General features: G+C 34.8%; 1 protein-coding gene and 1 long non-coding RNA gene across 5 annotated transcripts in view; one reads left to right on the forward strand and one right to left on the reverse strand.

The window, feature by feature from the left end:
- Positions 1-3736: 3736 nt before the first annotated feature.
- Positions 3737-18313, reverse strand: part of LOC109045313 (AP-1 complex subunit beta-1) — a 49571-nt gene continuing 34994 nt past the window's right edge. For all 4 annotated transcript variants that reach the window (XM_042724878.1, XM_042724879.1, XM_042724877.1 and 1 more), the window contains 2 exons: positions 13800-13954; positions 3737-5124 (listed from right to left, as the gene is read on the reverse strand). In XM_042724878.1, coding sequence (XP_042580812.1) covers positions 5050-5124; positions 13800-13954 — 230 coding nt within the window. In that variant the 3' untranslated portion in view covers positions 3737-5049. The remainder of the gene's footprint in view (positions 5125-13799; positions 13955-18313) is intronic.
- On the forward strand, positions 9946-11299 carry LOC122137494. Its single transcript, XR_006154893.1, has 3 exons — positions 9946-10065; positions 10910-10960; positions 11194-11299. It is a non-coding gene; the product is annotated as an uncharacterized LOC122137494 (long non-coding RNA).

Below are 18313 nucleotides of genomic sequence, written 5' to 3' on the forward strand. Positions count from 1 at the left end.
TCAAATATAACAAATACTCTTGTGTCTGATCCACCTCAATCATTACAAGGGGGTCAAAATGGCAGTTAGTTTTGGGTTTTGGTCCACGTCAGTTCGCTCATGATTGCGTTCAATCCATTCACCGCGGGGCCCCCTCAAACCAGTTGCACCGCCCAAAGGACAGCCCTGATCTGGATACAGACTCTGATGTTGTGGCAGCCGCGATCAAAATGGGTAATTGGCCTTTGAAATAATGATACGCTGCAAATAATGATTGTATATGTTACATTATGCCAGTAGGTGGCAAACAGTGACTGTAAAATGTATTCATGTCTGAATCATTCATTCAAGATTTCAAAACTAAACAAGTCTCCATTTATTTATTTGTAAAAGATTTTTATTTTACGTAATTAGGCTAAATCATTTTAATTAATAAATATTTTTTAAATAGACTCATTTATAACATTAATAAAACATATTGCTAGAAACTCAAGTAATTTTTATTTTGTTTGGTTGTCTGATTTGTTTTCAGAATCGTGGGAGAATCATAGCTTAAAAATACATAGACTAATATATCTGGCATCTAACTAATACCATTAGTACTGTTTCTAATATTAAAATTAGTTCTGTTTTTATGTTAAGAAATTTGCAGGGAATAAAAGAAGTTGAAAAAGAGATGACATTTCTTTTTTGCTGAGTTTATAAATCCACAGAACTATTTCATTCAAAGAGGGGAAAAAAAGATAATTCAACCTCATTTCAGATGGAATTGTTGATGTTCAGATAAAAAGTCTAGATTAATAAAATTAGAGCATACATTTACTGAGATGACATTTAGTGACATCTATCAAGTCAGGGGTCTGCGTGTGTGTTGTATGTTACCGGTCTTAAACTACGAAAGAATAAATGTTCAAACGGCTTGCCATAGATGTCATCAGCATTCTCGGTCTCCTTCGTAAACACGCTGCGCGTCATGAGCGGTAAACAGCGGCGAGTAAATACCAGCACGCGAAAGAAGAGCGTGTACAAGAAAACTCATACCACTTATTACCTCAAAATCGATGGATACCCGTTTCACATAAATGATCACCCCCTCTCAGCGGCTTCTGTTTGTGTGACTCTGTCGTGATTGCCCATTGTCATTACTATCTGAACATGAACACACTCTGTATCAACAGTCTGTGAGTACCGCGGCTGTCTCTTAGCAACCTCATCTTTCCTTCTGTTGCTAAGTAACCACGTGGTTGTTACCTGTTCGCTTCACGTCACTCTTACAGTCGCTGTATGTATCCAGGTGCGACAGGAATTCAACTCAGTACTGTTAAAAGAGAGCAGGTTCATAGCTAATTATTAATCCCATTTATTCAGGTAATGACTTCCATTATCTGATGTTATTTCTACGGTGACCGTGAGGTGACATGTTCGGTTCGCTGGAATTTTATTGGAATGCAGTTTAAATGTAACATGTTTCATTTTATTTCGGCTCATTAATAGACTATATTTATAAATACTATAGTGTTTCATTGAGGAATGAATCATCATGCACGTAGTTTCATTTGTAAATGAACATGCACGCTCATTTATCATCACACAGGGCATAAATACAATCATAAAGTTAAAACTTTATTGGCATAATTATCAGGAGTTTAAATTATTTGCAAAATATGTGGTGGCAATTAATAGCATAGGCTAATTATACAGAACGTTAATTAAGTAAAGCCATACAGAAAAGGGGAAATAGGCATATATAACAATAAATATAAAAGCGTTAATATAATAATAATAATAATAATAATAATAATTATTATTATTATTATAAATTAAATCTTAAATGTTAATTAAAAATGGTTTATCCATATAGTCCCGAGTTACTATGGTCACACAGGTTTGTTTCCGCATTAAACTCGTGGCCACGAGAAAATTAAGTGAACCGAACGTCACCTCATGGTCACCGTACATTTCACCTTTATTTCCAAATACAACAAAACAAATAACATTTAGCTGTTAAAAGCTTTTCTATGACAATGAGAACATGGCGAATTTAGTAGGCTATATCTAGTCTTTACACTACATAACATTTTTAATAGTGCGAAAGTAAGCTCATTTTCAAATGTAGCATCTAACTATGAAATTTTGGGAACTCCAAAAAGAAAGAAAAAAGAAAAAAAAAAAAAACTTTTTTTTTGACGCTGTTCACTTTATTTAAACACCTCTTTTTGATTTAATGCCATTGTCTCAGATTTCTTATTCAAACACAATTGCATCATGTTAAACTGATTTGAAATGGTAACTTTAGGGCTTAAATCCGTGTTTTACTTTTTAAAGGACATGCTTCAATCAAATAGCTCAAAATAAGTTTTACACTTCTTGTCATTCTGTGCAAGGGGCTGGATATGGGGAGAGAAAATATTGGAATAAAGTGTTATTTTATGCATTTTTATCAAGAGAAAATAGGGAGACTTGTGAATGTCTGATGTTCTATTATGTAGGTATTTTAAAATACTTTTCTGTTATGTTGGTGTTTTGGGGCAAATTACCATTTTGGTGAAGTATGGAGTATGGGCTTGGGCTGATGGGGACAAGCTAAAAACATTTCAAGTTGATTTAATAAAAAAACAACAACTCTATGGGAGGGCTAGGGATGTAAACAGTGATATCTTTAGATTGCTAACATCCAACATGGTATGTGTGAAGAAAAGTTTTATGTAACTTTGTTAGTATGTTATCATAACGCTTTGGCTGAAGTTGCATGGACAGTGGTTCTGCATGATGAGAACATGTTATCTTTATGAAATATTTCATATAAGATGAACTAAAGCAAACTGAGTAAACTCCACTGAAATTAGACATGTCCAAATAACTTCATTCAATCACATGGAACCACTGACCACGATTGAGTTATTTTTTGTCGCTTTGTTTTGCTCCTTTATGAATTGGCTCCAAGACAATAATCAAAAGCACCGCTTGTTTTTACTTATACAATAAGCCAATTCATATATATTATAGAAGTTTCCATTACATTTTCATTTATATTTATTTTGGGTTTTATTAGGTCTAGTCAGTTTTAAAATTCCAGGATTTTCATGACCGTATGGAACCATTTCTCTAATAAAAATGACGTGTTGAGGGGAAAATAACAAATTAAAATTAAGAATAACAGTTTTATTTAGAATTTGTGTGTATGTGTTGATTTCTTTTTTTGTCTTATTTGTAATAATTGTAATTATTATCCATGGAAATTTGCTGAGGCCCTTCATTGGGCACCAGGCCCCTGATTGAGAACCACTTAGCACAATGAAATAGAACTGAAAGAGTCTTGAGACATGTTTACACACTTTACCTTTCTGAGTGGATAAAAAAAAAAAAAAACGCCAGGCACTTGATGTTCAATGTCCAAAGATGCCAGTATGACGCATGAGTACGCAGACAAGCCATTCCAAATTGTTCAAACGCATCTAGAGAATGAACCTTGACTGCCCCCTAAATCTCTGTGCATGTGCTGTAAGAGCTGTTCAGTATTCAGTTTGGGCTCTGAGTGTGATTACGCCATGCCTGCGTCACCTCCAGCACAGAGCTGATCTCACTAAACATGACATCATTTACTCAGACGCATTCAGCTACTTTTAGTGAGAGAGATGTTACATACTATTGTAATTCTTATATAATTATATATCATATTGTAATTGTTATATTATCTACATATTTTGAGTAAAAAGGTGATCTGAGAAACAGGTAGGTTACACAAGGACAAAGATAATGAGGGTGAATACACACTGCAGACTTTATTTTGAATTACCATCCATAAAATAAATCGGAAACAATCTGATCAGTTGTTCTGTTCAATTTCTTTATGTCAGACGTCACATTTCAGTACTGAGATGCACTTTGATCACATTGGCAACATGGTAATCATTAAAACTCATATTTGCACATATAAGGGTTACTGTCTTAATATTTCACCTTCTTACACAAGTGTGATACTGGCAGATGTTTACTGGACGCTGCTTACATGCAGGTTCACAGGCACATTAGCAACTATGGCAACGAAAAAAGTTCACATTTAGCACCACCATGAAGACTAGTACAGTTTAAGGGAATAAAACAAACTCTACTCAACAGTCCAAAAGTGATCCATCCTTGTATCGCTGAGTCTATATTGATGCATTTTTTTTATAGCATCTCTATTTGTTAGTGTATTAGTTTGAACCAAAGCTGAGCAAGGTTGTATAATAATGTTGAACAGTTATTTCTAACACTCCAAGATGACCAAAAACTACCTCACAAAACCTACTCACTTTCACAAGCACAATACATTACATATGGATGGATTCAGTCTGGGAATGAATATCGGATGGCCCACTTATATAAGATCGATAGGAAACATGTTTCAGTCTTTTCTATCACATTAAGTTGATTCATAGCAGTTCAAACACTATAAGACATTGATGGAGTGTTGCATGTTCATACAGTGGTTAAGATGAACAAGGTATACAAAACAGTAAAAGGAATGTGGCATTTTTCTGTTGGTCAAAGCATGCAAGGCTAATATCAGATAGCTGGCACATTGTACAATTGCATAAAGCAACACTGCAGCATATCAGAGAATGAAACAAAAGCATTAATGCCAAAATGCATGATGTCAATCAAAAACGGTAACTATAGTGGTTTTAAAGTGATTACCATTAAAAACAGGATAACTTTTAAAAGTACATCCATATCACATTTCTTTATGCCAGACATCTGCTTCATTACATTCCCTTGATGCTATTTATAGATTCAACTCGTACACTTTTTTCCCTTCTTTGCATATGACCAATCCGGGGCATGTGAAGGTGAAGTACTGACAAGGCATTAAAAAATATATAATCACAATGGAGCTGTGTTCCAAAATTCCCTTCAACACTTTATCAACAACATCAAGACATTTGGCTAGAACAGAACATGATTTTTACATAGTGGGCTCATGGAGTAAACCGGTACCTAAAGATGGATTTAAAACAATGGCAGAAAACATGGAGAGCTGGACCCCCCGGACAAATACGTAGAGGGAGATAAGGAAGATAGAGATGTTTAATTCTTCAAAATGGCATCGTACATCTGATACACATACTGAGACACCTCTGGAGCCCTGCATTTCAGAGAGAGCTGAAAGAGAAAAAAATAGCAATGAGTAACTTAAAAATTAAATGCGGAGTGCTCTAATAAAAATGTGCAACAAAGTGCTTGTTTTGGTACAGTCATACAAATATAATTTTTTTCATTTTATAAAAAAGAAAAAAAAAGTCCTTATAATCAAACATTGGCGATTATTACTATTACAAATAAAATGAAAAATTAATAAGACAAAGGTGGAAAAAGTGTCACAAATATTCATTCTTTGCATTTATTGCGATCAGAACAGACCTGGGCAGCTTTTTGGGTCATGACCCACCACTCTTGTGGGCTACATATATGCAATAATACAGTAACATGTGCTATAAATGAGAGCTGTAAGAGGTTTTCTTGTACTGGAGTTATAGCTGTTTTTCACCTTTTCAAGAAGCCTTGAGTGAAGACAGACAAGTAAAGTATATATATATATATATATACACACACACACACACACACACACACACACACACATAATTAGAGTAAAATACGCAAAATTTGAGAAAAAAGCTGATCTGAGTTCACATCACAGAATTTGCCCCTTTTACTTTAATGACAACAACATGAACTACACAAGTTTGTCAAAGCTGATAATCATTTCAGATGATCCAAAGAACAAACATGGCAAAAATTTCTGCCTGTCTGTACAAAGAGCCACATGATCAATGTCAGCAATTCACTTATTTGATTAGTGATCCAGAAACAGTGCAGTATATTTCTTATTTTATTTTCCAACATTTCTTGGTTTAAAATTTTCAAAACCCAAAAAATGTTATTTCCTGGTTTAAATTAGATTCTGAAAGTGAGTCACAGACCTTTGGACTACACTGTATTAATCTATTTCTCTGTTTTTAGTTGACCCCCCAAGAGGTGTCTACATATACATACACACACACACACACACACAAGGGGCCATGAACTGAGAACTCAAAATGCAATTTTTACAGTCTGCGCCTTTCAAGAGACACGATAGCATGGAGCGGATCGTATGCACCACAAAATGTATTGGAACCATCTGAATTCTACAGAATGCTATATTTTATAGCAATATGGATGAGATTGTGGCTGTCATACAAGACAGCTCATAATACAGCTCAACAGCTCTATCCCAAGCTGGGATATAAACGAACGCTACTGGCTATTTAAAACAGGGAAGGGGCAGCTTGATATATCCCGTCCTGTCCTCCTGTTTCAGTTAAAATGATGTAAACACATAGATTAATGCTACCTGTTTCATAGCACTTCAGTGGACCTTTTTAAAACGGCACTGTGAACGCTGCAATTGCACTGAAAAAAAAAATGTGGAGTAGGATTTACTTGAAAAAAGCTTGGAAACAATTCTCACTCAGAAAAGGCTAGTTAATTTACAACAATTTGACAAGTAAAAGCCTAAACATAATTATTAGTAGCTTTAAATAGAAATGTTTAAGTTAAGTTTACTTGGGAATTCCCAGTAAATTTTACTGACACGTTGTTTGTAAATTGTACTTAAATAGTGCTCATCACTGTAAAAAAGTGTGCTGTTAAATAACAGTACTTTAATGCACTGAAAAAAAAAAAACAATAAGTAAGATTCACTTCATTTTTCTTTCTTTTGCAAGGTTTGCACACATAGGCCTATATTTTAAGTAAAATTTAAGTATTGAATTAAATGAAATCTGTAAGTAAGCAAATAGACAGATTGTTATCCTTTTAAGATAATATGTCCACTCAATATAATTATTACCCAAATGAACGCAGAGACCTCAATACTTGGTTCACCATACACAATGACGGTAACAATGGAGTATGAATGGGTCATTTTGAGTAGAAAATGAACTCCAGATGTCACAAAACAGTAAGTTACTAAACCTAACATCAGAAGCAACCATAAAACAGTGTAAATACAACTCAAAAACAGCGAAAAATTTAACATTTTTTATTATTCATGCCCCAGTGAATGATGGGAAATATGGGATCATAACTTTAATATTTACTTAAAGAATCCTTGTAAACATAAAAAAAAGTTCCAAGTCAAATATACTTATGATTTCCAACTTTAATTTCTATAAGCTTAAATCGAGTACTAACATAGAATTTACTTAAATTTTTTAAATAATTTAGTTAAGGCAAGAATTTAATGTAGAAATGACATTTGTTTTTATGTAGGATTTACTTCACCACAAAATGTGATCTAAATTCACCCAGAGAAGCAAATTTAAGGACACAAAAAATTAACCAGAAAATTCATATTTCTATCTTTTTTTTTCCTCAATGAATGTTTCCCTTTAAATGTCACTACGTTTATTCAGACTGACAGAAGATAAATAAGTGGCTTTAGTGACTTTTATCCAATTGATTGCACGGAGTAATTCTCAGACCACCAGGAACATCATCCCTCGTACAGCAGGGCTTGTATTGGTTACCTCTGCTTGAGGAATGTGTTTCCAGAGGCCTCGGCTCTTGGCAGACACCAGCACTCCATCACCGGCTGTTAGGTTAAACCGCGCTGGCTCGATGGTGTCCAGTTATCATCTGTTCAGATCGGAGCCAGCTGCTGCCAGAATACTGAGAGCCGAAGTCTCATTAAAAATCAATTGTCTGGGATCAGGTAGGGTTTCTGATCGCACTGAGCCGACCTGGCCTCAGGGGGCCACAGGCAATCAAACTCAGCAGAGGTGGCTGAACAGATGCCTTCTGAATAATCAAGAAGGGTCTATTCCTAATCAACAGATTAATCTATTTAGCAGACTCTTAATTTAACCACCAACTTCCCAACAGAATTGTATAGAGAACATTGGCTGCTGAAAGCAGATGACTAGCTGGTCAGTCAGTTGAGACTGGTTTTTGTCCTAAGGACTACAATGCTTATTTCTCACTGGAAATGGAATCATTAGTTGAAAAAAAATTACATTCATGATTTATTTCAACTCTTCCATCAGATGCCATTCTTATTATTTCCACCAACTGCCAACCACACACACAGGATTGTGGGAAATCAGAGGCAGCAATCTATGCTGCCTTAAAAAAAAAAAAAAAAAAAAAATCTATACCATACACATTAAATCTGGATGTGTCCTGACACCTTTGTTCCTGCACTAATTATAAAGCACAACACTGTTCCTGAGTCTATAGCATGAAACAGAGCTGACTGTGAGTTCTTTTTAGTGAATCAACACAACAATCAGTGCAACTACTGTAGTCAAAAAAGGAATGACTCTTGTGAGATTGTGAATCAAAATAAAAAGTGAATCAAAAACAAAGTGATTTAGAATGACTAATGATTGAATCAAATCCAAACAGCTTTTGCTCTTACATAAGTTCCTGTGGCTCAGTGGTAGAGCATTGCGTTAGTGGGTTCGATTCCCAGGGAACACATGTTAGTAAAAAATGTTAGCCTGAATGCACTAGGTTGCTTTGGATACAAGCGTCTGCTAAAATGCATAAAAAATGCATAAACATACTGTATATATATATATATGGATCAAAGATGAAAAGGGGCTTTCAAGCATCATAATAAGTTTTATATGGCTTTAAATTTAAATTTTTCCATGCTACAAAAATAACGACTTCCATACATTTTTACACTTACTTGCAGAAAAAAATTGTTAAAATGTCATTCAGTGTAACAATAATTTATGTAACAAAAAATCTTGTCAGGCATATTTACAACAAGAACCATTAGATGACATTAAAAGTCTCTATTTAAAGATCACAGTGTAGCCCCAAAAACTAATTCATTGTAATTTGAAATCTTTATCAATCTTTGGCACTATCCTTCAAAACAAGCAAGAGCAACCAAGATGTTTTTAATCGTTTAAAATATTACATTTAGTATGATTCTTATAAACATTTTTAAAAGTAAATATCAGAATAAAATGTTGTTAAATTTTTACATACATATATGTTATGCTGAATGAGAAAAATTCACCCAGTTTTAACATTTTCACAAAAGTTTTTTGAAACCTTTTCTATTTACAGTATATAAAATCAATTTTGTAAACTTAATTTGATGCAGACATCAAAATGGGACGTCCCATACACAGTAAACATTTTGTCAGTAGTATTTAGTATACTAATACTAATTTATATTAATAATATTATTATTATAATATTAGCCTAATTAATGGCACGTCATCACGTTATTTGCTTTATATTTAACATATAAGGTAAATTACTGCATTTATATATTACTTTTATCTATCTATCTATCTATATATATATATATATCTATATATATATATATATATATATATCTATCTATATCTCTCTCTATACATATATATATATATATATATATATATCCCTATCTATATATATATATATATATATATATATATATATATATATATATATATATATATATATATATATATATATATATATATATATATATATATATATATATATATATATATATATATATATATATAAAATAAACAAAATATTTATCCCTTCAAAGTACTAGAAGAATAAATGGAATCAAATCCAGAACCTTTAAATTCTTTATGATTTCCTTCCCTTCACTACCTGCACAGGCAGCATTTATCAGGTTTCAGACGCTGACCATCTGCTGTGTTCATGCACACTCTCAGTCACACAAACACACATTTACACATCACTGCATGCTTAGCAGCGAGTTGTGAAGATCTGAAGAGGGATTTTCTGTCTAGCTTGTCATAAAGCCAGTTTTATCCAAGTGCTTTGTGTTGGATGAACAAGCATTAAAAACGGTTGAATATGAAGCAGTCATTTGCTCACTCATATGATTATAACAAACCACTGTCAAAAGTGCAGCTGGAGCTTATCAATCTCCAGTGTCATGCTGTTGCCAAGGAAAGGTTCACTGCAGGTGCTCAACCTGTGTTCTGTGCCTCACTGAGCAAAAGAGATTTCAATTCACCAGGCAGAGCATCGAGCAGAGCGCTGCTGTTTGGCTCCGCATGAATTATAAAACATGTAAGTACAGACCTCGAACGGATGATGAGCACTCACTTCCATATTTGGCATCTCAATTTCAAAAATGCAACCAGATTTGATACCAGATGAGAGGTTTGTGAAGCACCTTTTATACTGAGAGTCGCTGCTGCTCATAGGCTGATATGAAGTATATAATAATACATGTTTATATGTACCTACACTTAAAGGGACCTTAAAGAGATTCACTTAAAAATTAAAATTGTTTCAACATAATGTAATGTAAAACCTGTCTGAGTTTTTTTCTTTTTTGTGTGAAACACAAAAGGATATATTTAGCAGAATGTCCAAGCTGCTTTTTTCCTAACACAATGAAAATGGATGGGGAGCAGGGACAGCAGTCATTGCCATTCATATTCATAAGAAAAATGCAGCTTGGACATTCTGCTAAATATATCCTTTTGTTTAATGCAAGAAAGTCTAAAAAACTACAACTATGTATGTTTTTTTTATTATTAAAAAAAAACTTAAAAGGTTCATATATATATATATATATATATATATATATATATATATATATATATATATATATATATATATATATATATATATATATATATATATATATATATATATATATATATATATGAGGTTATCACAGGAGAAATGTATCTAAAAACTAAAGTTTTATATATGTTTTATGTTAATACTAGAGAACCTACATTATTATTATTAATCTTTGTTAGTTCATGTTAGTTAATGCATTAACTAATGTTGACAAATAAAACTACTGTTAGGTGTTACCTTATAATTAAAGGAGTCATATGATGCTTTGGTAAAGATCATTATTTTGTGTATTTGGTGTAACTTTTTGTGTCCTCTACAGCAGAGAACAGTTCTCAGCGCCGCCGATTTGGTGTACTCCAACGAAATAAAGGTTTGTAATACATTTTGTTACATTTGTCTTTACTGTGCTGTAAATTATATTATTTTACGCAACGTAACACAAGGATGAGTCAGTCAGCTGCATCAGCAGCAGTCACTTCACTTGAAGGAAACACCTTTTGCCTTCCATAACACAACTGGATTTTATTCATTATAATACTGAGTTAAATTTAATTTGATGTTAAAATATGTTCTCTAATCTCAGTTCTGTTTGTTTTTGGGCAGGTTATGGAGTCAGTCATGGCATCTCTCAGCTACGAGTGAAGCGTGGCTGCAGTCTGAAGTTCACAGTTCTTGTTCTGCGAACAGCAGCCCTCCACCGGCTCAGATTTCAGCGACACACTGGCACAAGAGCAAGTATGGTTTATTTCGGTAAAAAGTGATTACAGAGAATGGTTGAATACACTTAAATTAAAATGCTACTAATAAAATGGCTATAATCATAAAATTATTCTAATGAATTCTGAATACTTATTAGCCTGTGTTTAGCCCAGAGAAAAGTGTTTATTACATTTGAAATATGGATATTTTTTGTACAAAAACATATGGATTCACTACAGGAGGCCTTTATTCATCCCCTGGAGCTGTGAGGCACGTTTATTATGAATGCACACTTTATTTGATGACTTGTGGACTATTCAAATGCAACACCCACTGACTGCAATGATAGAGCTTAGAAGAGCCAGGACAGTTTTTAATATAACTCAGGCTGGATTCGTCTGAAAGAAGACAGTCATATACACCTAGGATGCCTTGAGGTTAAGTAAAACACAGGCTAATTTTCATTTTTGGGTGAAAAAACCCTATAAGGCAACAATATAATCATTTTTGAACAATAGTTGACTTAAATGAAACAACCTAGCATGTTGGGTAAAAACATTAACCCAACCAGCTGGGTAAAAATAACCCAGTATGTGTTCAGTCCAATATTTACCCAGCCCAGGGTTTCCAAATAACCCAAGTTGGGTTGTTTTTAACCCAGCATTTTTTAGAGTGTGGGAAACCACAGAATATACAAAGATGATAAATAATTTCTAATGCATTTTTCTTATTGGCTGCACACAACTAATGTTGTCCGAATCAGAAATGAATATCTCTTTAGCTGGTTCTTAAAGGTCCCATATTGTCAAAACTGAAATTTCCTGATTTTTTCACTAGAACTGAGGTCTAGGGGCTGTTTAACTACCATATAGGTTTCAAAACAGTCAGTCCACAGTAAAATGCACAAAGCCTTCATAAAGTAGCTGTGATTTTTCACGAACCGTTGTCACAGTCACTGCCTTCAGTCACTACCCCCGAGCACCGCCCACCGTCCACGTCCCACTCCACTTTTGCCAAACCCCCAGACAACATTGCATCCATAACATTGCTGAGCAACAACAACACAGAAACATGTCGCAAAGGTTAACTTTAACCACAAAACCAGATCGGCCGACCTGTAATGTTACACTCTCATGATCTGACAGGATTGTTACTGTGAGGTGGATCACATCTAAAGTGTTTAGTAAAGACAAACTCACCGTGTCTATCTAGTCAGGATGAAGATGTATATACATTCCAAATTTCAGTAGGCAACTATTTTTACAGCTACATTATTGTTCCAGCCACAAATAAATCAGAACAATGTATATACAAGTACAAATGATTATATGTAAATTGTCAGTTTGCTGTTTTACACACATGCAGACATTATTTCACACACGACATAGTCGTGAGATGCAAGAATCATATTACAAGAAATCTGCACTGGTTTGAATGGGACGCCTCCAATTTCCACTTTGTTTTGCTGCCTCCAGCTAGCGCTGTGACGTCGGCTGACCCTAGTTACCTGTGGGTTGGCTTGGCCGTGCGTCACTCAGAAAACAACAGGCCAATCAGAAGAGAGGCTCATGAATATTAATTAGACAGGCCAAAATCGACCTGTTCTCAGCAGAGCTCCTGAGAAAGCAGCTGTAAAAATAAATTGACATGGTTTTTGGTACTTATACCGCAAATATATATTCTTATGGACATGAAAACCTAAAATAAAACTTCTGGAAGGTGTACAATATGTGACCTTTAAAAAGATTCACTCAAAGGTCTCTGACAAATTCAACGAGTAATTTGTTCAATTGATTCAAAGCGGTTCGTAAATAAACAGCTGATTAACTTATAGACTGTATGTTTTCTCAAAGGCTGCCACACTCTAAAATAGAAAAAGTAGACTAAATGTAGTTCATTAAAATTGTTACCTCAATTCAAAACCACAGAGGAGAGTGCTGCCACTTACTGAGATTCTGCTTTTGTAATGGTATGTATGCATGTCGCTGTTTGTGAAGATAATTCAGGAACGTTAAATAGCACTGACACAAATGAACAATTATTTGATACGATAGAATCAAAGGGCAAAGGGGCTGCATGAGCTAAAAATGGGGATCAATACTCCACCTGTCGTGCGACAAGCCTTTTCTGAATGCTTCACACAGCTCTTGACCTTACTGTTCATTTAATGCATTAGGCAAGCAAGTCAAGCAGAAAGCACAACTTTCACTGTCATAAATTTATCATGATTTAAAAGCCTGATCTTTAGAGCACTGAATTATATAATAATGTGCTGAAACCTTGGAGTGGATTGGTCTTTAAAAAAGAGAAAAGACAAAAAAGCCAGGTGCTAATATAGCATTCTATCAAACTTAGGGATGAAGGATGTCCTTGAATATGTTCTGGACTATATCAAAAGCATTTTGTCTGTCAAGGGACAAGATTTATTTTGCGTCAAATTGGCATGCGCTCCTCGAGGAGGACTTTGTTTGAATACACAATTGGTCAATCTCTTTGCTGCGAGCGTTTACCGTGTAATTGGGATTGCCAGGTTGTATGCGGAGTTCGGCGAGGATCCAGATCCCATTGGTAAGTTTGAGCGACTGATACAGCATGTCCTGGCCTTCTACGTTCCTCTTGGCGATGGTGTAGATGTTGTTGTTCTGCAGTTTGCCTGACACCGTATCTGCCAATACCACAAACGCATGGTTACCCAACAAGATATTCACAGAAGTCTCTCACTAGAGTACAGTTATCAGAAGAAAAGCTACAATTTGTCCATTTAAAAAAAAAAACAACATAATGAAATGGTCTAATGAGCACTTGTTGAGTATTTCCTATGAAATAGGACTATACTACATGGCAATAACCTGTTTGTATTATGGATGGAAGAGAAAGTCTGCACATCTTAACTTCTATTTTTTTTTTTTTTTTTTTGGAGTGCACACCAACAAACAAATGAAGTAAACATAAAATATATAATAATAATAAAAAAAAAACAATAACTTGCTTACAAAAACCTCTTTTTACCATTAGAATGTAATTTACTGCATGTAACTGACTGTCCTAAAACTAATTTACACATAATACTATGAAACTCCTCAGTGATGCTGCTCTGGAACAAATCACTCCTGAGCCATATCATTGCATTTTGGGAGCACTGGACGGCATGGAACGAGAGAGAGGGAATGATGAAACCCTTGGCAACAGAGATAGACATGCGCTGAAAGACAAGGACGCAAGAGCAAAGTAAAGGGGCACAATAAAACGCAATGAAGTGTTAGAAGAAGCAGAGAGATGGGACTGGGGAAATAAAAAGCCATAAGGGTGACGGACAAAGAAGATGGAAAACATTTATTCTCCGAGAGAGGGAGGTCCGAGGATGGTGGCAGTCAGTGTGTGTTATAAGCCACAGAATCAGGTGATGACAGCTGGTGTTAGCAACATGTGGAGCGTGCGGTGACTCACTCCAGTTCACACTACTGCTGTCAGTCCTGCGAGTCTGCCTTCACAATACACAGCACACACACACTGAGCTGCTCATGACAGGAGAGAGATGCGGATAAGGAGGGACACGGTGCAATATTAATAAAAATTTGAGAAAGAAAATGCAAAACATGCTGCTACAATGCTAGGTTTTGTGGGTGGCTGCCAAGGCATTGCTATGTGGTTGCTTAAGTGTACAAAATGACTTTTAGCACATTGCTATGCAGTTGCTATGTGGTTGCTGAAGAGTCCACCTGCATCTCTGTGATATTTTGGTCAATTATGGGATATTTTCACCCATTTTATCACCTGCCAGGTGACAACTGCATGTTTAACCGCTTAGAAAAGTATTAGCACATCTCTCCTCAACAAAGCCACATGACTTGAGGTATCATTCACAACTGTAGTGATTTACAGGCTAATGTTTATTACCCTGGGTTAGGGATTTCAATAAATCCTCAACCAAAATATGAAAAACAGTTATGGTGATACTTGTCTCAGTAAGCACCACAAAATATGAGTGTAATATAACAGATGTCATTGCTGTCACATCTTGCTGCAAAAATGATGATCTCAGTTTTTGCAAACAATTTGAATAGATAACTGGCACAAAGGTTTTCAACACTAATAATACATATAATAAATGTTTCTTGAGCACCAAATCAGCATATTAGAATGATTTCTGAAGGATCGTGTGAAACTGAAGAATGAAGTAATGGTTGAAAATGTAGCTTTGCCATCAAAGGAATAAATTACATTTTGAACATACTAAAAAAAAAAAAAAACTTTTTCAACAGGGAAATGACAAATATCTAAATTTTGAATCGGTCTAGTAATATCAGCATCAGCCAAGATTCAAGAAGTTTCAAATAAATGCATTCATAATTGTTAAGTATTAGAACATCCTGTCCACACCACAGATGAGAACCTGTATGAAGCGATGAAATCATTCTTAATCTTTGTAATGTTCATGTACACGCAGCAATTCTGCAGAATATCAATGGCGTTTGTAAATGGTTGTAAAACATTAACGCTGAAAACTAATTAGTGATGTTTATTTTCTGCTGAATTAAGTGCTGAAATTATTCATAATTAGGAATCTGTTGATACACGGACGCGAGCGCATCTCCTCCTCCTGGACTCGAGAACTGCGACTGCATCCTGATAAAGAACAAATCAGCCAGTCTCAACAACAACAAAACGCCAAACACCTTCCCATTAATTCAATTCTACGAGAAAACATTCAGTCATTTACAAATAACAGCAATGGACACGGAGTGGGAAAAGGCATTCTGTTATAGCCTGCCCTCGTTTGTGCGCTCCATTATATTCACATTGGTATTCAAGTCATGGCAAGCAAGAGCCAATCGGCATCTCACAAAAGCACTCGATTATTCTCTACATACTAATAAACACGACTGAAACCGAACTGCATGGTTTCTCCTCCTAAAACAAGGCATCAGAGGAAAAGGGGGATGGGGGGAATCAAAGCCTGGATTTGTCAAACTACTGCTGTTTTTACATGAAATACGTGTGAAGATCTGATCACAAACACTTTATACGGCTGGTTAAAACCGTGCATCTGTGTGCCGTGTGTGTGCTTTCTAAAATGAGAGCAGATGAAAGCAGGGAAAGGGAGATTGTCTGACGTCTGGTGATTAAGGCACCTCTGGGCGTCTGATCAGTAATTCCAGAGAGTGAAACAGGCTCTCTGTGCTGGTCCCTGTGTTCGGCGCTCCTCCACCCCCCCCACATCTGTGTCTGCATGCTCAAATTGGCTCCAGGTTGATGAATACAAATAGCGAGATGATAAGTCTTGAAATAAACCAGCTCTGTCAGAGTCTGTGCACAACCCGCCACGTTCCACAACATTTTAACATTGCCACCAGACTAAATAATAAAGTATGAATAATAACAGAATGGTGAGAACTCTTTTTTTTCTTTCTTTGGAGTCAAGAGACTCTTTCTGTTTTTTGTTTTTTTTTAATTTGAACTCTCAAACTGTGCAGAGGATGTTGTGTAATAAAGCTTCAAGCAAACAATTCAATTGTTGGCTTAATATCACAGCATCATGAAGCCACAGTCATAAATCAATAATGTATGCTATTCAACATTGTCTGTGACTATAATGAGGCGTGTGCAAACATTAATACCAGGAGTGTAAAAAAAGAAACCGTAATAGTAAGATTAGAATGTATTACATTGTCATGTCTTATACTGAATAAAATTTGTGAACCATTCCCAGATCTTAGGGCTGTCAGTTTAACTATTTAACTTAATAAGTTATGAAAAAAATTACACAATTAAAATATTTTTATGCAGTTAACGCACTGGCCCCGCCGCCAGACCTGTATGTCATCTTACATTTCATACTGTTGACTGTCGAGAAATATGATGCAGGACCATGATGCAACTCCATAATTTAGTTATGCCCTAAAATTCAAAATATCGGTGCAAAAAATGCCCCTGTATGAGGTTTGTCACATATTTATATATCATACTATATCACAGGGAGAGCAGTATTACACGAGTACTGATTTTGTCCTGAATATCACAAGTTTAAATGTGATTTTAAACAACAGTTTAGTAAATTAGAAGTTGATACTGTGTTATATTTTAAACACAAGATTATGTTTTTGCTTAATTTTGAAGAGAACATATTACCTTTAAGGCCATAGCAGAATTGTTTTGCATCTCCAAACAACACAGCAGTGTTTAGTTTCTGAATGAATCCGCGTTTTGAAAGAATAGTGTGAATCAATGATTCAAAGGCCCATTCATAAAGAGAGCCATTTACTTCATTCCTGAATGAATCAGCCATTTGAATGAATCGAGTGAAGACATTTACCACCACCTGCTGGCAGATTTAGTTTCTTATTAAGAGTATAATTTCAGAAAAAACATTAAAGGGATAGTTCACCCCAAAAAATTCAATTCTGTCATTAATTAACCATTCTCATGTTGTTTCAGTCCTTTCTTTTGTGGAACATAAAAGAAAGTATTTTGAAGACTGTTGGTAACAAAGCTGTTTCAGTTACCAATGACTTTCATTGTATGAACAAAAAATACTGAGATGTTTCTTAAATTATCTTCTTTTATGTTCCAAATTTATGTTAGGACGTTGTAACCTAAATGCTGTGTAATTAATTTTAATGTTGAATCAAATAAAATATTTCTTTCTAAAGCTACTATTTGTAATGTCTACTTGATACTTTCTAATTTAACACAAAAATATGTTTAAATAATTGTTTGTGGGTATTTTCACAGTCAAATCTATTTTGCGATTAATTAGATTAACTAATCGACACATCATGTAATAAATTAGATTAAAAAATGTAATCAGCTGACAGCCATAATATATATACACACAAACACAATATCAGAATCAAAAAACATCTAAAAATATACCCTTTGATATCAAAATTAATTTAATTATTAAACAAACTAAATTTATAGCAATCAATTTTAAGAAGCACTTGGATTCAGTGAAGAACACAAATGTCTCTGATTTAGTTTAAAGCCAAACGCAAGAGTGCTGACAAACATGAGAAACACTGTG

This window comes from Cyprinus carpio, chromosome B5, assembly GCF_018340385.1.
Source record: "Cyprinus carpio isolate SPL01 chromosome B5, ASM1834038v1, whole genome shotgun sequence".
Lineage (NCBI taxonomy): Eukaryota > Metazoa > Chordata > Actinopteri > Cypriniformes > Cyprinidae > Cyprinus > Cyprinus carpio.